Here is a 26,298-nt window from a genome sequence, read left to right as displayed (position 1 = left end):
AGAGGACAGTGTGTGACCAACTGTCCCAGAGTTTGAAAGGACAGTGCATGATCCACTGTCCCAGAGAAAGAGAGAGGACAGTGTGTGACCCACTGTCCCAGAGTGTGAAAGGACAGTGCATGATCCAATGGCCCAGAGAAAGAGAGAGGACAGTGTGTGACCCATTGTCCCAGAGAGAGAGAGTACAGTGCATGATCCACTGTCCCAGAGAAAGAGAGAGGACAGTGTGTGACCCACTGTCCCAGAGTGTGAAAGGACAGTGCATGATCCAATGGTCCAGAGAAAGAGAGAGTACAGTGTGTGACCCACTGTCCCAGAGTGTGAAAGGACAGTGCATGATCCAATGGCCCAGAGAAAGAGAGAGTACAGTGTGTGACCCATTGTCCCAGAGAGAGAGAGAGAGAGTACAGTGTGTGATCCACTGTCCCAGAGAAAGAGAGAGGACAGTATGTGACCCATTGTCCCAGAGAGAGAGAGTACAGTGTGTGATCCACTGTCCCAGAGAAAGAGAGAGGACAGCGTGTGACCCATTGTCCCAGAGAGAGAGAGAGTACAGTGCATGATCCACTGTCCCAGAGAAAGAGAGAGGACAGTGTGTGACCAACTGTCCCAGAGTTTGAAAGGACAGTGCATGATCCACTGTCCCAGAGAAAGAGAGAGGACAGTGTGCGACCCACTGTCCCAGAGTGTGAAAGGACAGTGCATGATCCAATGGCCCAGAGAAAGAGAGAGTACAGTGTGTGACCCATTGTCCCAGAGAGAGAGAGAGAGAGTACAGTGTGTGACCCACTGTCCCAGAGAAAGAGAGAGGACAGTGTGTGACCCATTGTCCCAGAGAGAGAGAGTGTACAGTGTGTGATCCACTGTCCCAGAGAAAGAGAGAGGACAGTGTGTGACCCATTGTCCCGAGAGAGAGAGTACAGTGTGTGATCCACTGTCCCAGAGAAAGAGAGAGGACAGTGTGTGACCCATTGTCCCAGAGAGAGAGAGTACAGTGCATGATCTAATGGCCCAGAGAAAGAGAGGACAGTGTGTGACCCATTCTCCCAGAGAGAGAGAGTACAGTGCATGATCCACTGTCCCAGAGAAAGAGAGAGGACAGTGTGTGACCCACTGTCCCAGAGTGTGAAAGGACAGTGCATGATCCAATGGCCCAGAGAAAGAGAGAGTACAGTGTGTGACCCACTGTCCCAGACTGTGAAAGGACAGTGCATGCTCCAATGGCCCAGAGAGAGTACAGTGTGTGACCCACTGTCCCAGAGTGAAAGGACAGTGCATGATCCAATGGCCCAGAGAAAGAGAGAGGACAGTATGTGACCCATTGTCCCAGAGAAAGAGAGTACAGTGTGTGATCCACTGTCCCAGAGAAAGAGAGAGGACAGCGTGTGACCCATTGTCCCAGAGAGAAAGAGTACAGTGCATGATCCACTGTCCCAGAGAAAGAGAGAGGACAGTGTGTGACCCACTGTCCCAGAGTGTGAAAGGACAGTGCATGATCCAATGGCCCAGAGAAAGAGAGAGTACAGTGTGTGACCCATTGTCCCAGAGAGACAGAGAGTACAGTGTGTGATCCACTGTCCCAGAGAAAGAGAGAGGACAGTGTGTGACCCACTGTCCCAGAGTGTGAAAGGACAGTGCATGATCCAATGGCCCAGAGAAAGAGAGAGGACAGTGTGTGACCCATTGTCCCAGAGAGAGAGAGTACAGTGCATGATCCACTGTCCCAGAGAAAGAGAGAGGACAGTGTGTGACCCACTGTCCCAGAGTGTGAAAGGACTGTGCATGATCCAATGGCCCAGAGAAAGAGAGAGTACAGTGTGTGACCCACTGTCCCAGAGTGTGAAAGGACAGTGCATGATCCAATGGCCCAGAGAAAGAGAGAGTAGTGTGTGACCCACTGTCCCAGACTGTGAAAGGACAGTGCATGATCCAATGGCCCAGAGAAAGAGAGAGTACAGTGTGTGACCCACTGTCCCAGAGTGTGAAAGGACAGTGCATGATCCAATGGCCCAGAGAGAGAGGACAGTGTGTGACCCATTGTCCCAGAGAGAGAAAGTACAGTGTGTGACCCACTGTCCCAGAGTGAAAGGACAGTGCATGATCCAATGGCCCAGAGAAAGAGAGAGGACACTGTGTGACCCACAGTCCCAGAGTGTGAGTGGACAGTGTGTGACCCATTGTCCCAGAGAGAGAGGGGACACTGTGCGACCCACTGTCCCAGAGTGTGAGAGGACAGTGTAACCCACTGTCCCCTATTAGTAGGGGGATCGAGTTTAGCTTTTATTAGTAGGGGGATCGAGTTTCGGAGCCACGAGGTCATGATGCAGCTGTACAAAACTCTGGTGAGGCCGCACCTTGAGTATTGCGTGCAGTTCTGGTCACCGCATTATAGGAAGGATGTGGAAGCTTTGGAAAGGGTGCAGAGGAGATTTACTAGGATGTTGCCTGGTATGGAAGGAAGGTCTTACGAGGAAAGGCTGAGGGTCTTGGGGTTGTTTTCGTTAGAGAGAAGGAGGAGGAGAGGTGACTTAATAGAGACATATAAGATAATCAGAGGGATAGATAGGGTGGATAGTGAGAGTCTTTTTCCTCGGATGATGATGGCAAACACGAGGGGACATAGCTTTAAGTTGAGGGGTGAAAGATATAGGACAGATGTCAGAGGTAGTTTCTTTACGCAGAGAGTAGTAGGGGCGTGGAACACCCTGCCTGCAACAGTAGTAGACTCGCCAACTTTAAGGGCATTTAAGTGGTCATTGGATAGACATATGGATGAAAATGGAATAGTGTAGGTCAGATGATCGGCGCAACATCGAGGGCCGAAGGGCCTGTACTGTGCTGTAATGTTCTAATTCTAAGTGTGTAACCCACTGGCCCAGAGTGTGAAAGGACAGTGCTTGACCCACTGTCCCAGAGTGTGAGAGGACAATGTGTGACCCACTGTCCCAGAGGGTGTGAGGACAGTGTGTGATCCACTGTCCCAGAATGTGAAAGGACAGTGTGTGACCCACTGTCCCAGAGTAAGAGAGAGGACAGTGTGTGACCCACTGTCCCAGAGTGTGAAAGGAAGTGTGTGACCAACTGTCCCAGAGTAAGAGAGAGGACAGTGTGTGACCCTCTGTCCCAGAGTGTGAAAGGACAGTGTGTGACCCACTGTCCCAGAGTGTGTGAGGACAGTGTGTGACCCACTGTCCCAGAGTGTGAGAGGACAGTGTGTGACCACTGTCCCAGAGTGTGTGAGGACAGTGTGTGACCAACTGTCCCAGAGTTAGAGAGAGGACAGTGTGTGACCCACTGTCCCAGAGTGTCTGAGGACAGTGTGTGACCCACTGTCCCAGAGTGTGAAAGGACAGTGTGTGACCAACTGTCCCAGAGTAAGAGAGAGGACAATGTGTGACCCACTTTCCCAGAGTGTGTGAGGACAATGTGTGACCCACTGTCCCAGAGTGTGAAAGGACAGTGTGTGACCCACTGTCCCAGAGTAAGAGAGAGGACAGTGTGTGACCCACTGTCCCAGAGTGTGAAAGGACAGTGCGTGACCCACTGTCCCAGTGTGTGAAAGGACAGTGCGTGACCCACTGTCCCAGAGAGTGAAAGGACAGTGTGTGACCAACTGTCCCAGAGTAAGAGTGAGGACCGTGTGTGACCTACACTCCCAGCGTGTGAAAGACTGCTTTGTTCTGGATGGTGTTGATCTTCTTGAGTGTTGTTGGAGCTGCACCTATCCAGGCAAGTGGAGAGTATTCCATCACACTCCTGACTTGTACCTTGTAGATGGTGGACAGGCTTTGTGGAGTCAGGAGGTGAGTTATTCACTGCAGAATATGCAGCTTCTGACTTGATCTTGTAGCCACAATATTTTTGTGGCTGGTCCAGTTAATTTCTAATAAATGTGATCCTTCGAATGTTGGTGGTAATGCCATTGAATGTCAAGGGGAGATGGTTAGATTCTCTCCTGCTCGAAATGGTCATTGCCTGGCACTTGTGTGGCGCGAATGTTAATTGACACTTATCAGCCCAAGTCTGGATGTTTTCATATGGAGATGGACTGCTTTAGCATTTGAGGAGTTGCGAATGGCACTGAATATCGTATAATCATCAGCGAACATCCTCATTTCTGACCTTATGATTGAAGGAAGGTCATGATGAAGCAGTTGAAGATGGTTGGGCCTAGGACACTACCCTGAGGAACTCCTGCAGTGATGTCCTGGAGCTCAGATGATTGACCTCCAACAACCACAACCATCTTCCTTTGTGATAACTCTGACTCCAGCCAGTCATAGCTAGTTCTGTAGCAGTAGTAATCAGCATTAAACCGGGATGGTATCAGGGCCCATAGCCTTTGCCATATCCAGTGAATTCAGTCATTTCTTGCCAACATGTGGAGTGAATCGAACTGGCTGAAGACTGGCATCTGTGATGCTGGGGACTTTGGGAGGAGGCTGAGATGGATCATCAACTTATTTAAGCCTTGTCTTTTGCACTGATGTGCTGGGCTCCCCCATTATTAAGGATGGAGGATATTCATGAAGCCTCCTCTTCCTCCAATCAAGTTGTTTTATTGTCCATCAATATTCATGACTGGATGTGACAGGACTGCAGAGCTTAGATCTGATTAGTTGATTGTGGGATCGCTTAGCTCTGTCTAAAAAGAAAAGAAATCTTTCTATTTCCTTCGTGCCTTTCACAACCTCAGAAAGAAAAAGGAAGCATTTGTAAGGGCTGGAAGGCGAGGAACAGATGAAGCACTTGAGGAATATGATGACAGTAGGAAGGAACTTAGGCAAGGAGTTAGGAGGGGTAAAAGGGGTCATGAAAAGTCATTGGCAAACAGGATTAAGGAAAATCCCAAGGCTTTTTATACATATATAAAGAGCAAGAGGGTAACCAGGGAAAGGGTTTGCCCACTCAAGGACAGAGATGGGAATCTATGTGTGGAGCCAGAGGAAATGGGCGAGGTGCTAAATGAGTACTTTGCATCAGTATTCACCAAAGAGAAGGACTTGGTGGATGATGAGCCTAGGGAGGGGAGTGCAGATAGTCTCAGTCATCGCATTATCAAAAAGGAGGTGTTGGGTGTCTTGCAAAGGATTAAGGTAGATAGGTCCCCAGGGCCTGATGGGATCTACTCTAGAATACTGAGGGAGGCAAGGGAGGAAATTGCTGGGACAAAAACAAGAAATGCTGGAATCACTCAGCAGGTCTGGCAGCATCTGTGGAAAGAGAAGCAGAGTTAACGTTTCGGGTCAGCGACCCTTCTTCGGAACTGACAAATATTAGAAAAGTCACAGATTATAAGCAAGTGAGGTGGGGGTGGGGCAAGGGATAACAAAGGAGAAGGTGTAGATTGGACCAGGCCACATAGCTGACCAAAAGGTCACGGAGCAAAGTCAAACAATATGTTAATGGTGTGTTGAAAGACAAATCATTAGTACAGATTAGGTGTGAATACACTGAATATTGAACAGCAGCAAGTGCAAACCTGAAAAAAAAACCTGAAAAAAAAACAGTGGGTAAGCAAACTGAACAAACTAAGATGAAATGAAATAAATGCAAAAAAAGATTGTAAAAAATGTAAAAAAGAATGTAAAAAAAAAGGAAGAAAAAAATAACTAAAAATGAAAGTAAAATGGGGGGCTGTCATGCTCTGAAATTATTGAACTCAATGTTCAGTCCGGCAGGCTGTAGTGTGCCCAATTCGTAGATGAGATGCTGTTCCTCGAGCTTGCGTTGATGTTCACTGGAACACTGCAGCAATCCCAGGACAGAGATGTGAGCATGAGAGCAGGGGGGAGTGTTGAAATGGCAAGCAACCGGAAGCTCAGGGTCCTGCTTGCGGACTGAGCGGAGATGTTCCACAAAGCGGTCACCCAGTCTGTGCTTGGTCTCCCCAATGTAGAGGAGACCACACTGTGAGCAGCGAATACAGTATACTACATTGAAAGAAGTACAAGTAAATCGCTGCTTCACCTGAAAGGAGTGTTTGGGGCCTGGGATAGTGAGGAGAGAGGAGGTAAATGGGCAGGTATTACACCTCCTGCGATTGCAGGGGAAGGTGCCCTGGGACGGGGACGAGGTGGTGGGGGTAATGGAGGAGTGGACCAGGGTGTCGCGGAGGGAACGATCCCTTCGGAATGCTGACAGGGGAAGGGAGGGGAAGACGCGACTGGTAGTGGCATCACGCTGGAGGTGGCGAAAATGGCGGAGGATGATCCTTTGGATATGGAGGCTGGTGGGATGAAAAGTGAGGACAAGGGGAACCCTGTCACGGTTCTGGGAGGGAGGGGAAGGGGTGAGGGTAGAGGTGCAGGGAATGGGTCGGACACGGTTGAGGGCCCTGTCAACCACAGTGCGGGGAAATGCTCGGTTGAGGAAAAAGGAGGTCATATCAGAAGCACCGTCATGGAAGGTAGCATCATCAGAGCAGATGCGTCGGAGACGGAGAAACTGGGAGAATGGAATGGAGTCCTTACAGGAGGTAGGGTGTGAAGAAGTGTAGTCGAGGTAGCTGTGGGAGTCAGTGGGCTTATAATGGATATTGGTAGACAACCTATCCCCAGAGATGGGGACAGAGAAGTCGAGGAAGGGAAGGGAAGTGTCAGAGATGGACCATGTAAAGGTGAGAGAAGGGTGGAAATTGGAAGCAAAGTTGATAAAGTTTTCTAGTTCGGGGCGGGAGCAGGAAACGGCACCGATACAGTCATCAATGTACCGGAAAAAGAGTTGGGGGAGGGGGCCTGAGTAGGACTGGAACAAAGAATGCTCGACATATCCCACAAAAAGACAGGCATAACTAGGACCCATGCGGGTACCCATAGCGACACCTTTTACTTGAAGGAAGTGCGTGGAGTTGAAGGAGAAGTTGTTCAATGTGAGAACAAGTTCAGCCAGGCGGAGGAGGGTGGTGGTGGATGGGGACTGGTTGGGCCTCTGTTCCAGGAAGAAGCCGAGAGCCCTCAAACCATCCTGGTGGGGGATGGAGGTGTGGAGCGATTGGACGTCCATAGTGAAGAGGAGGCGGTTGGGACCAGGAAACTGGAAATTGTCAAAATGACGAAAAAAAGAAATTGCTGGGGCCTTGATAGAAATCTTTGCATCCTCATTGGCTACAGGTGAGGTCCCAGAGGACTGGAGAATAGCCAATGTTGTTTCTTTGTTTAAGAAGGGTGGTAAGGATAATCCAGGAAATAATAGGCCGGTGAGCCTTACATCAGTGGTAGCTAAACTATTAGAGAGGATTCTTCGGGACAGGATTTGCTCCCATTTGGAAACAAACGACCTTATTAGCGAGAGACAGCATGGTTTTGTGAAGGGGAGGTCGTGTCTTACTAATTTGATTGAGTTTTTTGAGGAAGTGATGAAGATGATTGATGAGGGAAGGGCGGTGGATGTTGTCTATATGGACTTTAGTAAAGCCTTTGACAAGGTCCCTCATGGCAGACTGGTACAAAAAGTGAAGTCACACGGGATCAGAGGTGAGCTGGCAAGATGGATACAGAACTGGCTCTGTCATAGAAGACAGAGGGTAGCAGTGGAAGGGTGCTTTTCTGAATGGAAGGATGTGACTAGTGGTGTTCCACAGGGATCAGTGCTGGGACCTTTGCTGTTTGTAGTATATATAAATGATTTGGAGAAAAATGTAGCTGGTCTGATTAGTAAGTTTGCGGACGACACAAAGGTTGGTGGAGTTGCGGAACTGGATTGTCAGAGGATACAGCAGGATATAGATCGGTTGGAGACTTGGGCGAGAAAATGGCAGATGGAGTTTAATCCGGACAAATGTGAGGTAATGCATTTTGGAAGGTCTAATGCAGGTGGGAGGTATGCAGTAAATGGCAGAACCCTTAGGAGTATTGACAGGCAGAGAGATCTGGGCATACAGGTCCACAGGTCACTGAAAGTGACAACGCAGGTAGATAAGGTCGTCAAGAAGGCATACGGCATGCTTGCCTTCATCGGTCGGGGCATAGAGTATAAAAATTGGCAAGTCATGTTGCAGCTGTACAGAACCTTGGTTAGGCCACACTTAGAATATTGCGTGCAATTCTGGTCGCCACACTACCAGAAGGACATGGAGGCTTTGGAGAGGGTACAGAGGAGGTTTACCAGGATGTTGCCTGGTCTGGAGGGCATTAGCTATGAGGAGAGGTTGGATAAACTCGGATTGTTTTCACTGGAATGACGGAGGTGGAGGGGTGACATGATAGAGATTTACAAAGTTATGAGCGGTATGGACAGAGTGGATAGTCAGAAGCTTTTTCCCAGGGTGGAAGAGTCAGTTACTAGGGGACATAGGTTTAAGGTGCGAGGGGCAAAGTTTAGAGGGGATGTGCGAGGCAAGTTCTTTACACAGAGGGTGGTGAGTGCCTGGAATTTGCTGTCAGGGGAGGTGGTGGAAGCAGGTACGATAGCGACGTTTAAGAGACATCTTGAAAAATATATGAATAGGATGGGAATAGAGGGATATGGGCCACGGAAGTGCAGAAGGTTTTAGTTTAGGCAGGCATCAAGATCGGCGCAGGCTTGGAGGGCCGAATGGCCTGTTCCTGTGCTGTACTGTTCTTTGTTCTTTGTCCCATCATGCTTTACAGCCAATAAAGTGTTTATTGAAGTATAGTCACTGTTGTAATGTAAGAAAAGCGATTTGTGCACAGCAAGCTCCCACAAACAGCAATGTGATAAGAACTAAAAAATCTGTTTCTAATGATGTTAATTGATGGATTAATATTAGCCATGACACCGGAGATAACTTGAAAAAGTGTGAGTTGATGCATCTGGGAAGGTCAAACAAGGAAAGGGAATACACAATTAACGGGAAAATACTGAGAAGTGTAGAGGAAGTGAGGGACCATGGAGTGAATGTCCACAGATCCCTGAAGGTAGCAGGACAGGTCAATAAGGTGGTTAAGGAGGCAGATGGAATCCTTTCCATTATAAGCCGAGGTATGGAATATAAGAGCAGGGAGGTTATATTGGAACTGTATAACTCATTGGTTAGGCCATAACTTGTAAAAGGTGTGTCATGCAGACCCCCACCAGCCAAGAATGAAGCATATTAACTTTGTCATATGAACATTGATTTTAAACTGTTGCTGGAGTGAAGAAATGACTTGTTTGAAGATCACCAGACACTGGGCTGAAAGGATATTTGCATACTAAGAGACACTGCTTGTGGAGACAAAGGACTATTCCCTGCTCCAATTAACCCAAATCAATTTTAATCACCAGACATTGAAGGTGTAAGGAAACTCATTCCAGGGATTGCTAAAATACCACCCACAAATCTCTCAGGAGAGACTGGTCCAAATAAGGAGCTAGTCACATGACTAACCTGTTGGGTAACCTGGAGATTTTTGAATTATGCCACAGAGAAAGGATCAGAGGCAGTTTGCAACTGAAACTGGAACAAGGAAGCCCCTCTCTCCTGGCTGGCTCTCTCCCGCTTTCTCCCAAGCCACCGGACCCACGGAAGGCACGTAAACCTCAAGAGAGAAAAGACTCTGACCTCGGAACAAGTTGAAGCGTGAACTAGGCCCCAACAAATTGCAAGACTTACCGGCAACCAGAGACTCCACATTGAACTTAAAGAACTGTAACTACCAGATATTACCTCAAACTTTTCCTCTTTATTCCTTCTACCTTTTCTGTCTCTATCTGCGTGTGTGTTTATCGCGTTTGAATGCTGGCGTGGTCCTGTCGCATATTCGTAGTCGTTAACCGGATTAGAGTTTTAAGGTTAATAAACTTCCGCCTTTCTTGTTTAAATCTAAGGAAACCTGTCTGATTTCTTTGCCTTACAACTGGAGCAGTGAACAATGATTCACTGAGGAGGAGCTAAAAACATGATATTTCTAAAATTAAACCCTGTTACTGTTCGACCAGGCAAAGGCTGAGAGGGAACACTAGACCCCTTCTCACTGGTCGTAACAGGTGTCTCAAGTACCATAACCTGCAGGACTATGGACCAAATGCTGGAAGGTGGGATTAGACTTGGTGGCTCGTTTTTTGGCCAGCACAGACACGATGGGCCAAGTGGCCTCTTTTTGTGCCTTAAACTTTCTATATTTCTATGATTCCCCTTCTTCAAAATAGTTCCATGGGATCTTTTACGTTCACCTGACAGTGGATGAGGTTTCAGTTTAATGTTTCATCTAAATGGCCGTATGTCCTTCAGTACTATGCTGGAATGTCAGCCGAGATTTTTGAGCTCAATTCCCTAGACAGGACTTTACGCACAATCTTCTGGCTCAGAGGCGAGAGTGCTGCCACTGAATTATGGCTGACATTCAAATAAAGCATCCTGCTTCCACTGTTTAGCATGTGTTGTAGTTTAACCAGCTTGGCACCTTATTTGAGGGACCCCCGGTACTGGTCCTGTCATGCTCTTCTACATTCCTCATGAAACTAGGTTTGTTCCCACTTAGTGGTAATGATAGAGCGAAAGATATACAGTTACAGATTATAGTGGAATAAAATTCTGCACCTGCTGATGGCCCCCAGTGTTTCATGAATGCCCAGTTTTGAGCTGCTTGATTTGTTCCAGATCTATCCTATTTGGGTCAGTGGCAGTGTAGTGCAACTCGTAGAAGGGTGTCCTCATTGTGAAGACAAGACTTAGGCTCCAAAAGGACTCGTAGTGGTCATTCCTACCAACACGGTCAGGGATGAATGCAACAGCCACAGGTAGATTGGTGAGGTCAATGAGGGTAACCTGTGTGTGTGGGCATAGGACATTGGTATGGTTCTTAATGAATACTTTGCGTTTTTATCCCAAAAGAGAGGAACGATACAGACTTTGCAATCAGAGAGGAGGAGTGTGAAATATTAGATGAAATTGACATTGTGAGAGAGCAAGTATTAAGGTGTTTAATATATTTGAAAGTGGATAAATTCCCAGGGCCAGATGAAATGTATCCTAGGCTGAAGCAAGAGAAGAAATAGCAGAGGCTCTGACCATCATTTTCCAATCCTCTCTGGCTACAGGGGTGGTGACAGAGGACTGGAGGACAGCTAGTATTGTACCATTATTTAAAAAGAGAGAAAGTCAGCCTAACCTCGGTAATGGGAAATTATTGGACAAAGTTCTGAGAGACAAGATAAATCTGCATTTAGAAAGGCATGGAATAATCAAAGACAGAGTGGATTTATAAAGGGAAAGTCGTATCTGACTAACATGATTGAATTTTTTGAGGAGGTAACAGGATCAATGAGGATCCTGCATTTGGTGTCATCTATATGGACTTTAGCAAGGATTTCGATAAGGTCCCACATAGCAGAAAGCAAAACCCATGGGATCCAATGCAAAACGGCAGTTTGGATCCAACATTAGCTCAGAGGCAGGAAGCAATGAGTGTTTTTGTGACTGAAAGGCTGTTTCCAGTGGGGATCCACAGGGCTCAGTACTCGGTCCCTCGCTTTTTGTGGCATATATCAATGATTTAGACTTAAATCGAGGGGGCATGATAAAGAAATTTGCAGATGATATAAACATTGGTCGTATGGTTGATAGTGAGAAAGAAAGATATAGACTGCAGGAAGTATTAATGGACTGGTCAGGAGCCTAGAAAAGTGGCAATTGGAATTCAATCCAAGGGAGTGAGGTAATATTAGGAACAAAGAGGGCGATATATGTTTGAGGCACAGGGCAAGGCTAGAATACTTAATGAGTACTTTGTATCAGTGTTTGTTAAGGAGAGGGATATTGAAAAAATATCGGTGGAAGTGGAGATGGTAGAGGTAATGGATGGGGTGAAAATTAATAGGCAGTGTGTGCTGAAAAGGCTGTTATGCTAGAATGGATCAGTCGCCTGGTCCAGATGGCTTGCATCCCAGGTTGCGAAAGGAAGTGGGGATTGGAGATAGTGGAAGGGCTTGCCATAATCTTCCAATCTTCCCTGGGTATGGGGGGGGGGTGGGGGGTGGGGGGTTCCCAGAGGTTTGGAGAGAGGCAAATGTGACACCCTTATAAAGAAAGGGTATTAGGAAAGTCCTAGCAACTAAGGCTAGTTAGTTTAACATCAATGGGGGTAAAGCTTCAGAAATGATAATCAGGGAAAAAAATCAGCAGGCACTTGGAGAAGTTTGAGCTAATTAAGAATAGCCAGCACAGATTTGAAAATGCTTGATGTGTCGAATTGAATTTTTTGATGAAGTAACAGAGAAGGCTAATGAAGGGAATATAATGGATATTGTCTATATGGATTTCAAGAAAGCATTTGACAAAATACCACATGAAAGGCTGGTTAACAAAATTGAGGCTCATATAATAGGAGGGTCAGTGTCAGCTTGGATAAAGAATTGGCTGAAGGACGGAAAGCAGCTGTGTGAGTTGTGGAAAATAGCTGTTTTTCAGGCTGGAGGATGGTAGACAGTGGTGTTCCCCAAGGGGCAGTGCTGGGACTGTTTTTCAGATATATAAATATATTTAAATATATAAAATGACCTGGATCTTGGAATATAGAGTAAAATTTCAAAATTTGCCAATGATACCAAACTTGGAGGGGTGGAAGACTGTGAGGATGATATGAACTGCCTGTAACAAGACACAGATAGACTAGCAGAATGGGCAGACAAGTGGCAGATGGAATTTATTACAGAGAAGTGTGAGGTGATGCATTTTGGCAGAAGGAATAGGTAGAGGCAAAATCGAACAAATGGCCCGAATTTTATGAGTGCTGTGTTTTTCCTGATGGTGCGACAGGAAGTTGGCGTAATTTCCACTCCCAGCGTATTTCCTGTTTCACAGCCGATTTTATATGTAAATGAAGGGTGTGGTGATGGACACAGGGGACATGTGGGATCATGCGGCTGGGGAAGCCTTTCATTGGTGGAGCCCACCGTCATTGCCCCAAGCACCATGATTGCCACAGATATAAAATATTCTGTGCTTGCAGCCTCAAGGAGTAGCCTTCCTTTCATGCAAGTATCTTCAGATTAACCTAAACTGAAGCTTTTACTTAATTCAAAATGTTTTTGCCTCCTTTATCTTGTGAAAGTCACATTATTTATTTTCCCTGCGGCAAAGATGAGTCTGTTGTCAGCGAGCGGGCAGAGACCAGACCCACGGTTAGTAATGCCTCCCTGCAGGTTCTCCTCCCGGGAAAGGCGGGTAATCCTCTTCCCTACAGATGGAATTTGAAGACCCTCCCGCCAGACCAAAGCAGCTGGATGGAGGTAGCAGAGGAAGTCTCGAACCATGGGGTGAGACGCAGAACCCAAGTTCAGTGTTGCAAGCACATCAATGATTAGCTCGATCAATGAGGGTAGGTGGTCTTGGTGAAGCAGTTCCATTGTTTTTCTCCCTGGCACCGTGTCTTTAAGACAGAGAGTAGACAAGGAATGTAGTGGAATGAGTGAGCAGTCTTGCTGGCATCTACCAAATGAAGAAGATTGATATTGTTTATGTAATTGGATGTGTAATGCGAAAGCCAATGCAGAATGAGTGATGTTGATGCAAGTATGTAATGGCTGTGATGCATCATTTGCCATGTCATTCAATCTGCACTGTCTGCTGCAGGTTTAATGAAGCCACAACCAGCGTGAGCATGCTAAGACAGGAGAAGGTGTCCCCGACATCAGGCTGCTGACCACGGCTGAGGAAGAGGCATCGGAGATCGCAAGAGAAGAGGGAGACAGGGTGAACGGAGATGGTGAGGCAGGAGGCACAAGATATAAGGATGAAGTGTCATCTCTGCTCTTGCAGCCATGTGGAAACTGAAGGAAATTGTGTGAGCTCATGTGAAGCACATGCGTAAAGTGCCTCTGTTTGTGTCCCCACTGCCGGTGCCTGCACTCAAGTTACAGAACACGCGTGGCCCAAGAATCCTCCTCTGGGGAGCAAGAAGAAACCAATACCCCAGAGGGTGCACCGTCACCTGCCTCTTCTTCCACCTCCACCAGCGCAGATACATCCACACGATCCATGGGAGGGTTTAAGATTAGAATCTGGGTCACAAGCTGGTGTGCACGACACAGACACGTCCCAGCAGCTGAGGGAGCATGTGCCAGCCGGGTCCCCTGACAATCGGAGGACTGCTGAGGACCAGGCCCCTGCTCAGTCCCACGCTCATGATGATCCTCTGTTTGTTGCTATGAGACAGATGTCTAATGGATGTGCAAGAACAATACCAACCTTCAACTTGGTGCATAATCAGTTAATGAATGGCACCAAGACTGCTCACTCATTCCACTACATTCCTTGTCTACTCTCTGTCTTAAAGACACGGTGCCAGGGAGAAAAACAATGGAACTGCTTCACCAAGACCACCTACCCTCATTGATCGAGCTAATCATTGATGTGCTTGCAACACTGAACTCTGCTGGATGTGGAAAATATGTTGAGATGCCTGAGGTCATGCGTGGCTTTGCGTGTGCCATGGAGGGGTCCGTGTAAGCCATGATGTCTGCTGTGTCCAAGGCATTTGAACGTATGGTTTCCGCAGTCAGGAGTCTGGCGAGCTGGGTTGAGCACTGGAGCCATATGTGATCTGCAGCACTTGCACCCATTTCTTTTGATCCATTCACTGGATGCGGGGTGTCCCTCGCAAGGCAAGCATTTGTTGACCATCCCTAATTGTCCTTGACGACTGAGTGGCTTGCTCGGCCATTTCAGAGGGCAATTGCTGTGGGTCTGGAGTGACATGTAGGCCAGACCAGGTAAGGACAGCAGATTTCCTTCTGTAAAGGACATTAGTGAATCAGATGGGTTTTTCTAGCAATTGATGATAGTTTCATGGTGCCATTACTGAAACTGGATTTCAGTTCCAGATTGATACTAATTAATTGAAGTTAAATTCTACCAGCTGCCGTGGCAGGATCTGAACCCATGTCCCCAGGGCATTAGCTTGGGCCTCTAGATTACTAGTTAAGTGACATTACCACTACACCACCCTTTCTGTTCTTCGAGTTACCCCACGGTTCGAGACCTCCTCTGCTACCTCCATTCAGGGCACCTTGCTGAGGTGAGAGGGGTCCTCTGACTCCATCTGCAGGATGCCTTTCCCTGATGACCTGGAGGAGAACCTGCAGGGAGTCTTCACTGAACAGTGGGCGGGACACTGCCTGCTGGCTGTCGTGTCATTCACTTTGGCTGGAGGGCAAATAAATAATATGAAGTTGGTGGTGAGTTTTACAAAAGTGATGTAAGTGTAAGTCTGACCTTCTGGGTGCAGAGGGGAGAAGAGAGCAGTGGAACCTCCACCAGTGCACCGGAGTTTTGAAAAAAAAGGCAAACAGTAACGTCAGAGAAGAGCTGCAAGCTGATTGGGTGGTAAGTAGCAGCTGTTAGAATACCTTAAAAAAGAAGGGGAAAGTTGTTTTTTCGTTGGAAAAAAATCCTCTGGTGATAAGGTGAGTACTACTAAAGTGTTTTTTTTTTAAGGACTTTAGATTGAAGTGGGTAGAACAAGGCCCCTAGTGTAATTAGTATTTTTTAACGGAGTAACTAATTAACCTCAGGGTAAGTCATGTCAGGAGAGTTCAGCCCTGTGATCTGCTCCTCCTGTGCTATGTGGGAAATCAGGGATGCTTCCAGTGTCCCTGGTGACCATATGTGCAGGAAGTGTATTCATCTGCAGCTACTGACTACCCGCAATACGGAGCTGGAGCTGTGGGTGGATTCACTGTGGAGCATCCGCGATGCTGAGGACATCGTGGATAGCACGTTTAGTGAGGTGGTCACACCGCAGGTAATGGCTGCACAGGCAGAAAAGAGATGGGTGACCACCAGACAGAGTAGTAGGTGCAGGCAGGTAGTGCAGGAGTCCCCTGTGGCCATCCCCCTCTCAAACAGATATACCATTTTGGATACTGTTGTGGGGGGGGATGACCTCCCAGGGGAAAGCAGCAACAGCCAAATTCGTGGCACCACGGATGGCTCTGCTGCATAGCAGGGGAGGAAAAGGAGTGGAAGAGCTATAGTGATAGGGGATTCTATCGTAAGGGGTGCAGATAGGTGTTTCTGTGGCCACAAACGAGACTCCTGGATGGGATATAGCCTCCATGGTGCTTGGGTCAAGAATGTCTCGGAGCGGCTGGAGGACATTCTGAAAGGGGAGGGTGAGCAGCCAGAGGTCGTGGTCCATATTGGTACAAATGACATAGGCAGGAAGAGAGATGAGGTTCTGCAAAGTGAATTTAGGGAGTTAGGCAGAAGGTTCAAAAGCAGGATCTCTAGGGTTGTAATCTCAGGATTACTCCCTGTGCCACGTGCTAGTGAGGGTAGGAATAGGAGGATAAGGCAAATGAATGCGTGGCTGAAGAGCTTGTGTAGGCGGGAGGGCTTCAGCTACTTGGATCATTGAGATCTCTTCTGGTGCAGAGGTGACCTGTACAAGAAGGACGGGTTGCATCTAAACTGGAGGGGGATCAATGTCCTTGCGGGAAGGTTTGCTGGTACTACTCGGGAGGGTTTAAACTAGTCTTTCAGCGGGGTGAGACCCAAAGTAGTAGTCTCTCAGATGAGATAGTTGAGGCAAATGTAGAGGTTAAAGCAAGCAAGTCCAGTAGGCAGGCCGGGCAGGGGCAGGACAAGGAGTGTGGAAGGTCTGGTAGGCTAAATTGCATTTAATTTAATGCAAGAAGCCTTACAGGTAAGGCAGATAAACTCAGAGCATGGATCGGTATATGGGATTGTGATATTATAGCTATTACAGAAACATGGTTGAGGGATGGGCAGGACTGGCAGCTCAATGTTCCGGGGTACCGATCTTTCTGGCGTGACAGAGATGGAGGTAAGAGAGGAGGGGGAGTTGCACTATTGATTAGGGAGGACATCACGGCAGTACTTAGAGAAGATATCCCGGGGGGAATGTCCAGCGAGGCCGTATGGGTAGAACTTAGAAATAAGAAAGGGGTGATCACTTTGATGGGATTGTACTATAGGCCCCCCAATAGTCAGAGGGAAGTGGAGGAGCAGATATGTAGGGAAATCACAGATAGGCGTAGGAATTGTAGGGTTGTAATAGCAGGTGATTTTAACTTCCCTAATATTGACTGGGACTGCCTTAGTGCTAAGAGATCAGATGGGGAAGAATTTGTTAAGTGTGTCCAGGATAGTTTTCTGAAGCAGTATGTGGATGGCCCTACTGGAGAAGGGGCTACACTCGACCTCCTGTTAGGAAATGAGGCTGGGCAGGTGGTTGATGTGTCAGTGGGGGAGCACTTTGGGACCAGTGACCATAACTCTATTAGCTTCAAGATAGTTATGGAAAAGGATAGGACTGGTCCTCAGGTTGAAGTCCTAAATTGAGGGAAGGCTAATTTCGATGGCATCAGACAGGAACTCTCAAAAGTTGAATGGGAGAGGCTGTTTACAGGTAAAGGGAAGTCTGGCAAGTGGGAGGCTTTTAAAAGTGAGATAGGAAGAGTTCAGGGCCGGCATGTTCCTGTTAGATTGAAGGGCAAGGCTGGCAAGTTTAGGGGATCTTGGTTGACGAGGGATATTGAGGGTCTGGTCAGGACAAAGAAGGAGGCATATGTCAGGTATAGGCAGCTGGGATTGAGCGAGTCCCTCGAGGAGTATAGGGGATGTAGGAGCACACTTAAGAAGGAAATTAGGAGGGCGAAAAGGGGCCATGAGATTTCCCTGGCAGATAAGATAAAGGAGAATCCTGAAAGATCCTCTCAGTATGTTAAGAGTAAAAGGGTAGCTAGGGAGAGAGTAGGTCCCCTGAAGGATCAGTGTGGTAATCTCTGTGTGGAGCCACGGGTAATGGGCGAGGTATTAAATGAATGTTTCTCGTCAGTATTTACTGTGGAGAAGGTCATGGAAGCTAGTGAGTTCAAGGGAGGGAACAGGGATATCCTGGAGCATATCAACATTACAAAGAAGGAGGTGTTGGAGGTTTTGAAGAGCATTAAGGTGGATAAATCCCCAGGGCCTGACCAGGTGTATCCTAGGATGCTATGGGAAGCAAGGAAGGTGATTGCTGGGGCCCTGGCAGAGATTTTTGTATCATCGTTAGCCACGGGTGAGGTACCGGAAGACTGGATGATAACTAATGTTGTGCCTTTATTTAAAAAGGGCAGCAGGGATAAGCCAGGGAACGACAGGCCGGTGAGCCTTACATCAGTGGTGGGAAAGTTATTGGAAGGGATTCTGAGAGACAGGATTTATATGCATCTGGAAAGGCATGGTCTGATTTTTTTTTTATTCATTCATGGGATGTGGGCGTCACTGGCCAGGCCAGCATTTATTGCCCATCCCTAATTGCCCTTGAGAAGGTGGTGGTGAGCTCCCTTCTTGAACCGTTGCAGTCCATTTGGGGTAAGTCTACGCACATTGCTGTTAGGAAGGGAGTTCCAGGATTTTGACCCAGCGACAGTGAAGGAACGGCGATATAGTTCCAAGTCAGGATGGTGTGTGACTTGGAGGGGAACTTGCAGGTGGTGGTGTTCCCATGCATGGGGAGGTGGTGGCGTACTGGTATTATCACTGGACTAGTAACCCAGAGACCCAGGGTATTTCTCTGTAGATATGGGTTCAAATCCCACCACAGCAGAAGGTGGAATTTGAATTCAATTAATAAATCTGGAATTTCAAGCTAGTCTAATGATGGCCATGAAACCATTGTCGATTGTTGTAAAAACCCATCTGGTTCACTAATGTCCTTTAGGGAAGGAAATCTGCTGTCCTTACCTGGTCTGGCCTACATGTGACTCCAGATCCACAGCAATGTGGTTAACTCTTACATGCCCTTGAAATGGCCTAGCAAGCCACTCAGTTCAGGGGTAATTAGGGATGGGCAATTAATGCTGGCCTGGCCAGTGACACCCACATCCCATGAAAGAATTTAAAAAAAAGAATTTGCTGCCCTTGTCCTTCTAGTTGGTAGAGGTCGCGGGTTTGGAAGGTGCTGCCTAAGGAGCCTTGGTGAGTTGCTGCAGTGCATTGTGTAGATGGTACACACTGCTGCCACAGTGCGTCGGTGGTGGAGGGAGTGAATGTTTGTAGATGGGGTGCCAATCAAGCGGGCTGCTTTCTCCTGGATGGTGTCGAGCTTCTTGAGTGTTGTTGGAGCTGCACCCATCCAGGCAAGTGGAGAGTATTCCATCACACTCCTGACTTGTGCCTTGTAGATGGTGGACAGGCATTGGGGAGTCAGGAGGTGAGTTACTCTCCACAGGATTCCGAGCCTCTGACCTTCTCTTGTAGCCACGGTATTTATATGGCTACTCCAGTTCAGTTTCTGGGCAATGGTAGCCCCTAGGATGTTGATAGTGGGGGATTCAGCGATGGTAATGCCATTGAATGTCAAGGGAGATGGTTAGATTCTCTCTTGTTGGAGATGGTCATTGCCTGGCACTTGTGTGGTGCAAATGTTACTTGTCACTTATCAGCCCAAGCCTGGATATTGTCCAGGTCTTGCTGCATTTCTACACGGACTGCTTCACTATCTGAGGAGACACGAATAGTGCTGAACATTGTGCAATCATCAGCAAACATCCCCACTTCTGACCTTATGATTGAAGGAAGGTCATTGATGAAGCAGCTGAAGATGGTTGGGCCTAGGACACTACCCTGAGGAACTCCTGCAGTGATGTCCTGGAGCTCAGATGATTGACCTCCAACAGCCCAAAGGAGTGGTGCAGTGGTTAGCACCGCAGCCTCACAGCTCCAGCGACCCGGGTTTGGTTCTGGGTACTGCCTGTGTGGAGTTTGCAAGTTCTCCCTGTGACCGTGTGGGTTTCTGCTGTGTGCTCCAGTTTTCTCCCACATGCCAAAGACTTGCAGGTTGATAGGCACATTGCCCCTAGTGTAGGTAGGTGGTAGGAGAATTGTGGGGATGTGGTGGGGAATATGGATTTAATGTAGGATTAGTATAAATGGGTGGTTGATGGTCAGCACAGATTCGGTGGGCCGAAGGGCCTGTTTCAGTGCTGTATCTCTTTACAACCACAACCATCTTCCTTTGTGCTCGGTATGGCTCTAATCAGTGGAGAATTTGTGTTCTAATTAAGTGCCACTTGATGGCACTGTTGATGACACCTTCCATCACTTTACCGATGATTGAGAGTAGGCTGATGGGACGGTAATTGGCCGGGTTGGATTTGTCCTGCTTGTTGTGTACAGGACATACTTGGGCAATTTTCCACATTGCCGGGTAGATGCCAATGTTGTAGCTGAACTGGAACAGCTTTGCGAGGGATGCGGCAAATTCTGGAGCACAGGTCTCAGTACTTCCAAGTTTTGTGTCAACTGCACATTTTGAAATTGTGCCTTGCACACTCAAGTCAAGATCATTCATACATACCAAGTAAATTAGTGATTCGAATAGTGACCCCAGGGAACCCACCTTCCTCCAGTCTGAAAAACAGGTCTCCACTAAACTAGGTCTCGGGGTTACATGTCCAGTAACACAAACACTATGCCACCTCGTTTCAGTCTTGGTCCAAACATGGACAAAAAGCTGTATTCCAGAGGCAAGGTGAAAGCGATTTTTTTTTTGTTTGTTCTTGGGTTGTGAGCGTCGCAGGTCAGGCCAGCATTTATTGTCCATCCCTAATTGCCCTTGAGCTGAGCTGCCTTCTTGAACCGCTGCAGTCCATGTGGGGTAGGTGCTCCCACAGCACTTTAGTCTGCAATGGTTTGGTGCAACTCAGTTTCAGAGGGCAGTTCAGAATCAATTACATTGCTGAGGCTCGGAGTTACCAGGTGAGGACAGCAGCTTTTCTGCCAGGAAGGTCATTAGTGAACCAGATTGGTTTTTACAACAATCTGCTAGTTTCATGATAATTATTGATGAGACTAGCATTTTATTTCAGATTTATGAATTAATTGAATTTAAATTCAACTGTCATGTTGGGATTTGAATTCATGTCTCAGGAGCATTATTCTCGGCCCTGGATCATCAGTCCGGTAACATCACCACTCTGAATCTGTTCCAAAGAAGGGTCACTGACCTGAAACGTTAACTCTGCTTCTCTCTCCACAGATGCTGCCAGACCTGCTGAGTATTTCCAGCATTTCTTGTTTTTATTTCAGATATCCAGCATCCCTAGTATTTTGCTTTTCTAACATTACCACTTTGTTACCATTCCCCTCCAGGCAGCATTTGATCAAGTATGGCATCAAGGAGTGCTTGTAAAATTGAAGTCAGTGGGAACCAAGGGGAAAACTCTCCGCTGGTGGGAGTAATAGCTAGCATAAAGGAAGATGGTTGTGGTTGTTGGAGGTCAACTATCTCAGTCCCAGGACATCACTGCAGGAGTTCCTCAGGGTAGTGTCCTAGGCCCAACCATCTTCAGCTGCTTCATCAATGACCTTCCTTCAATCATAAGGTCAGAAGTGGGGATGTTCGCTGATGATTGTATAATGTTCAGTTCCATTTGCAACTGCTCAGATAATGAAGAAGTCAGTGACCAAATGCAGCAAGACCTGGACAACAATCTGATAAGTGGCAATTAACATTCGTGCCACACAAATGCCAGGCATTGGCCATATAGAAGAGTGAGTCTAACCATCTTCTCATCACTCAGTCCCAGGGACAAGGGGTTTAGCCCACAGCCCAGCTTGTTCCCAATTCCAGGGTGCTGCAGAGGTGGGTTGCAGAGAAAGTGGAGCTGATTCCGTGTTCTTTATAAAAATTGACTGTTTATTCCTTTCTTGGAAGATTGTCACTCATCCTTTGATTCTAGCATATTCTTCTCTATTGATGTTGATTTCTCTTTGACAGAGGTGGCTATTTTACAAAGGGCATTGCAGGTTTGGCAATGTTTGGTGGAATATGTTCAGCGGAGCAATCTGGAGGAGTAAACTTGGTGAGCATCCATTCTTCCTTCTATTTCCCCACTCCTCGTGGGCGGTGGCCAACACACTGCCCTTGTTCCAATAGAATGATTTCAATAGTAATACTGATCAGTAAGCTTGATGGGAGGATATCAGTTCCAGTGATGTGTCCACTCTGAAGTAAATCAGGATTTTTATTTCATTAGCTCATGCAATGTCTTAACAGTTTCCTTATGGAGACGAAGACCTGTCTTCACACTCAGTACACTCTCCATCGGGTTGTGTGGCACTGCAGTAGCAGAATTGTATTCCAGCTGCTTCGACCGAGATGGGAGGAATGCGCTATTTATTCTAGTTACACTTCTCCACGGGTCGCAACATAATTTAGCATTTTCCCACTTACCGATACTGTCATAGAAACATAGAAACATCGAAAATAGAAGCAGGAGTAGGCCATTCGGCCCTTCAGGCCTTCTCCGCCATTCAAAAAAGATCATAGCTGATCGTCTAATTCAGTACCTTGTTCCCGCTTTCTCCCCATATCCCTTGATCCCTTTGGCATTAAGAAATATATCTATCTCCTTCTTGAATATATTTATTTCTCCACTGCCTTCTGCGGTAGAGAATTCCACAGGTTCACCGCCCTCTAAGTGAAGAAATTTCTCCTCATCTCGGTTTTAAATGGTATACCCCGTATCCTGAGACTGTGACCCCTGGTTCTGGACTCCCCAGCCATTGGGAACATCCTCCCTGCATCTAGCCTGTCTAGTCCTGTTAGAATTTTATAGGTTTCTATGAGATCTCCTCTCATTCTTCTAAATTCTAGTGAATACAGGCCTAGTCGACCCAATTTCTCCTCATCACCAATCCTGCCATCCCAGGAATCAGCCTAGTAAATCTTCTTTGCACTCCCTCCATGGCAAGAACATCCTTCCTCAGATAAGGAGACCAAAACTGCACACAATGCTCCCAATGTGGTCTCACCAAGGCCCTGTATAACTGCAGTAAGACATCCTTGCTCCTGTACTCAAATCCTCTTGCAATGAAGGCCAACATACCATTCGCCTTCCTAACTGCTTGCTGCACCTGAATGCTTGATTTCAGCGACTGGTGTACAAGGACACCTAGGTCTCGTTGCACCTCCCCCTTTCCCAATCTATCACCATTCAGATAATAATCTGACTTTCTGTTTTTACAACCAAAGTGGATAACTTCACATTTATCCACGTTATACTGCATCTGCCATGTATTTGCCCACTCACTCAACTTGTCCAAATCACATTGGAGCCTCTTTGCATCCTCCTCACAGCTCACATTCCCCCCCTCCCCCAGCTTTGCAAAACTTGGAAATGTTACATTTAGTTCCCTCATCCAAGTCATTAATATATAATGTGAATAGCTGGGGCCCAAGCACCGATCCCTGTGGTACCCCAGTAATCACTACCTGCCACCTGGAAAAAGACCCGTTTATTCCTACACTCTGTTTCCTGTCTGTCAACCAATTCTCAATCCATGACAGTATATTATACCCAATCCCATGTGCTTTAATTTTGCACACTAACCTCAATGTGGGACCTTATCAAAAGCCTTCTGAAAATCTAAATACACCACATCCATGGATAGATAATTGGTTGGCAGACAGGAAACAAAGAGTAGGGATAAATGGGTCTTTTTCCAAATGGCAGGCAGTGACTAGTGGGGTACCGCAGGGATCGGTGCTAGGACCCCAGCTATTCACAATATACATTAATGATTTAGATGAGGGAACTAAATGTAATATCTCCAAATTTGCAGATGACACAAAACTGGGTGGGAGGGTGAGTTGTGAGGAGGATGCAGAGAAGCTTCAGGGTGATTTGGACAAGTTGAGTGAGTGGGCTAATGCATGGCAGATGCAGTATAATGTGGATAAATGTGAGGTTATCCACTTTGGTAGCAAAAACAGGAAGGCAGATTATTATCTGAACGGCTATAAACTGAGAGAGGGCAATATGCAGCGAGACCTGGGTGTTCTCGTAAACCAGTCGCTGAAGGTAAGCGTGCAGTAAAAAGGTCTAATGGTATGTTGACCTTCATAGCGAGAGGATTCGAGTACAGGAGCAGGGATGTCTTGCTACAATTATACAGGGCTTTGGTGAGGCCACACCTGGAATATTGTGTGCAGTTTTGGTCTCCTTATCTGAGGAAGGATGTTCTAGCTATAGAGGGAGTGCAGCGAAGGTTTACCAGACTGATTCCTGGGACGGTGGGACTGACGTATGAGGAGAGATTGAGTCGGTTAGGATTATATTCATTGGAGTTCAGAAGAGTGAGGGGGGAATCTCATAGAAACCTATAAAATTCTAACAGGACTTGACAGGGTAGATGCAGGAAGGATGTTCCCGATGGCGAGGGAATCCAGAACCAGGGGTCATAGTCTAAGGATACGGGGTAAACCTTTCAGGACTGAGATGAGGAGAAATTTCTTCACCCAGAGAGTGGTGAGCCTGTGGAATTCACTACCAGAGAAAGCAGTTGAGGCCAAAACATTGTATGTTTTCAAGAAGGAGTTAGATATAGCTCTTGGGGCGAAAGGAATCAAAGGATATTGGGGGAAAGCGGGAACAGGTTACTGAGTTGGATGATCATCCATGATCATAATGAATGGCGGAGCAGGCTATCACATCCTTTATAATAGACTCTAGCATTTATCACAAGCTCTATTTTTATCCCAGAATAAAACACACCAACCAGGCTTCTTTAATAAACAACAATATGATCAGTTATTATAAAACAAGTCTTAACAGTAATGAAGCAAAGCATAAACACACAGATTGAAATATAAAAAATTCTTTTTTTATCTTAGCCCCTCATACACACACACTCACATACAGCGGTTAACTGGAAAAATAAAGGTATTTTGGCTTTTAGAGCTCGATTACAGACAAAACATACACTTGGGCTGAAAACTTGCTCATTCTTGAAGAAACGGCCGATGAGATATGTTGTGTTCCAAAACTGACATACAGTCTGGCCTCCGAGTACACGTAGATTTTTTTAGAACAGTTCTTTTCAGGCGGCGTTGAGAATTAATTTAGTAGGCTTTTCTTCAAAGTCAGGGGACGAGATGAGTTGACACAGTGAACTTCTCTGGGTCTTTTAGAGAGGTGCTGGAAAGCTGAGCTGGGTTGTGGTCTTCTCTCCTTCCTTGGGTATTCTCTTCTCTCCTTGGAAGATCTCTTTCCTTCTTGGAAGTTTTCTCCCTTTTGATACAGTTCAACTCCAACTCAAAACAATTCAAAAGCTAAAAGGACAACAGGAATGTCAACCTTCTGACGCCATCCATCTTTTTTTTTCGTTCATGGGATGTGGCTCCGCTGGCTAGGCCAGCATTTATTGCCCATCCCTAATTGCCCTTTAGAAGGTGGTGGTGAGCTGCCTTCTTGAACCGCTGCAGTCCATGTGGAGTAGGTATACCCACAGTGCTGTTAGGAAGGGAGTTCCAGGATTTTGACCCAGCGGCAGTGAAGGAACGGCGATATAGTTCCAAGTCAGGTTGGTGTGTGGCTTGGAGGGGAACTACAACCCTGGTTCAATGAAGAGTGCAGGAGGGCATGCCAGAAACAGCACCAGGCATACCTAAAAATGAGGTGTCAACCCGGTGAAGCTACAATACAGGACTACTTGCATGCCAAACACTGGAGGTAGCATGCAACAGAAAGAGCTAACTGATCCCACAACCACTGGATGAGATCAAAGCTCTGCAGTCCTGCCACATCCAGCCCTGGATGGTGGTGGACAATTAAACAACTAACTGGAGGAGGTGGCTCCACAAATATCCCCATCCTCAATGATGGGGGAGCCCAGCACATCAGTGCGAAAGACAGGCTGAATCATTTGCAACAATCTTCAGCCAAATCTGCCGAGTGGATGATCTATCTCGGCCTCCTCCTGAGGTCCCCAGCATCACAGATGCCAGACTTTAGCCAATTCGATTCACTCTATGTGATAACAAGAAAAGGCTGAAGGCACTGGTTACTGCACAGGCAGAGAGATCCACAATTGACATGCTGTTCTCCCTTCACCAGCTACTGGAGAAATGCCGCAAACAACAGATGCCCCTCTACGTTGCTTTCATAGATCTCACCAAAGCCTTTGGCCTCGTCAGCAGACGTGGTCTCTTCAGACTACTAGCAAAGATTGGATGTCCACCAAAGCTATTAAGTATCATCACCTCATTCCATGACAATATGAAAGGCACAATTCAGCATAGCGGCGCCTCATCAGACCCCTTTCCAATCCTGAGTGGCGTGAAACAGGGCTGTGTTCTCGCACCTACACTGTTTGGGATCTTCCTCTCCCTGCTGCTCTCACATGCGTTCAAGTCTTCAGAAGAAGGAATTTTCCTCCACACAAGATCAGATGGCAGGTTGTTCAACCTTGCCTGTCTTAGAGCGAAGACCAAAGTACGGAAAGTCCTCATCAGGGAACTCCTCTTTGCTGACGATGCTGCTTTAACATCTCACACTGAAGAGTGTCTGCAGAGACTCATTGACAGGTTTGTGGCTGCCTGCAACGAATTTGGCCTAACC

General features: G+C 46.9%; 1 protein-coding gene across 5 annotated transcripts in view; it reads left to right on the top strand.

Moving 5' to 3' along the window:
* The window catches only part of LOC137367113 (disintegrin and metalloproteinase domain-containing protein 12-like), a 544,479-nt gene that overhangs the window by 230,309 nt on the left and 287,872 nt on the right, over nt 1–26,298 (top strand). For all 5 annotated transcript variants that reach the window (XR_010973684.1, XM_068028577.1, XM_068028570.1 and 2 more), the window contains exon 10: nt 21,675–21,759. Coding sequence is in view for 4 of the 5 variants with exons in the window: in XM_068028577.1 (XP_067884678.1) it covers nt 21,675–21,759 (85 nt within the window). In the remaining variant the exon portion in view is untranslated. The remainder of the gene's footprint in view (nt 1–21,674; nt 21,760–26,298) is intronic.

Source organism: Heterodontus francisci, chromosome 1, assembly GCF_036365525.1.
Source record: "Heterodontus francisci isolate sHetFra1 chromosome 1, sHetFra1.hap1, whole genome shotgun sequence".
Classification (NCBI taxonomy): Eukaryota; Metazoa; Chordata; class Chondrichthyes; order Heterodontiformes; family Heterodontidae; genus Heterodontus; species Heterodontus francisci.
Note: the sequence above shows the minus strand (reverse complement) of the source record. Positions and strands in the feature narration are given on the sequence as shown.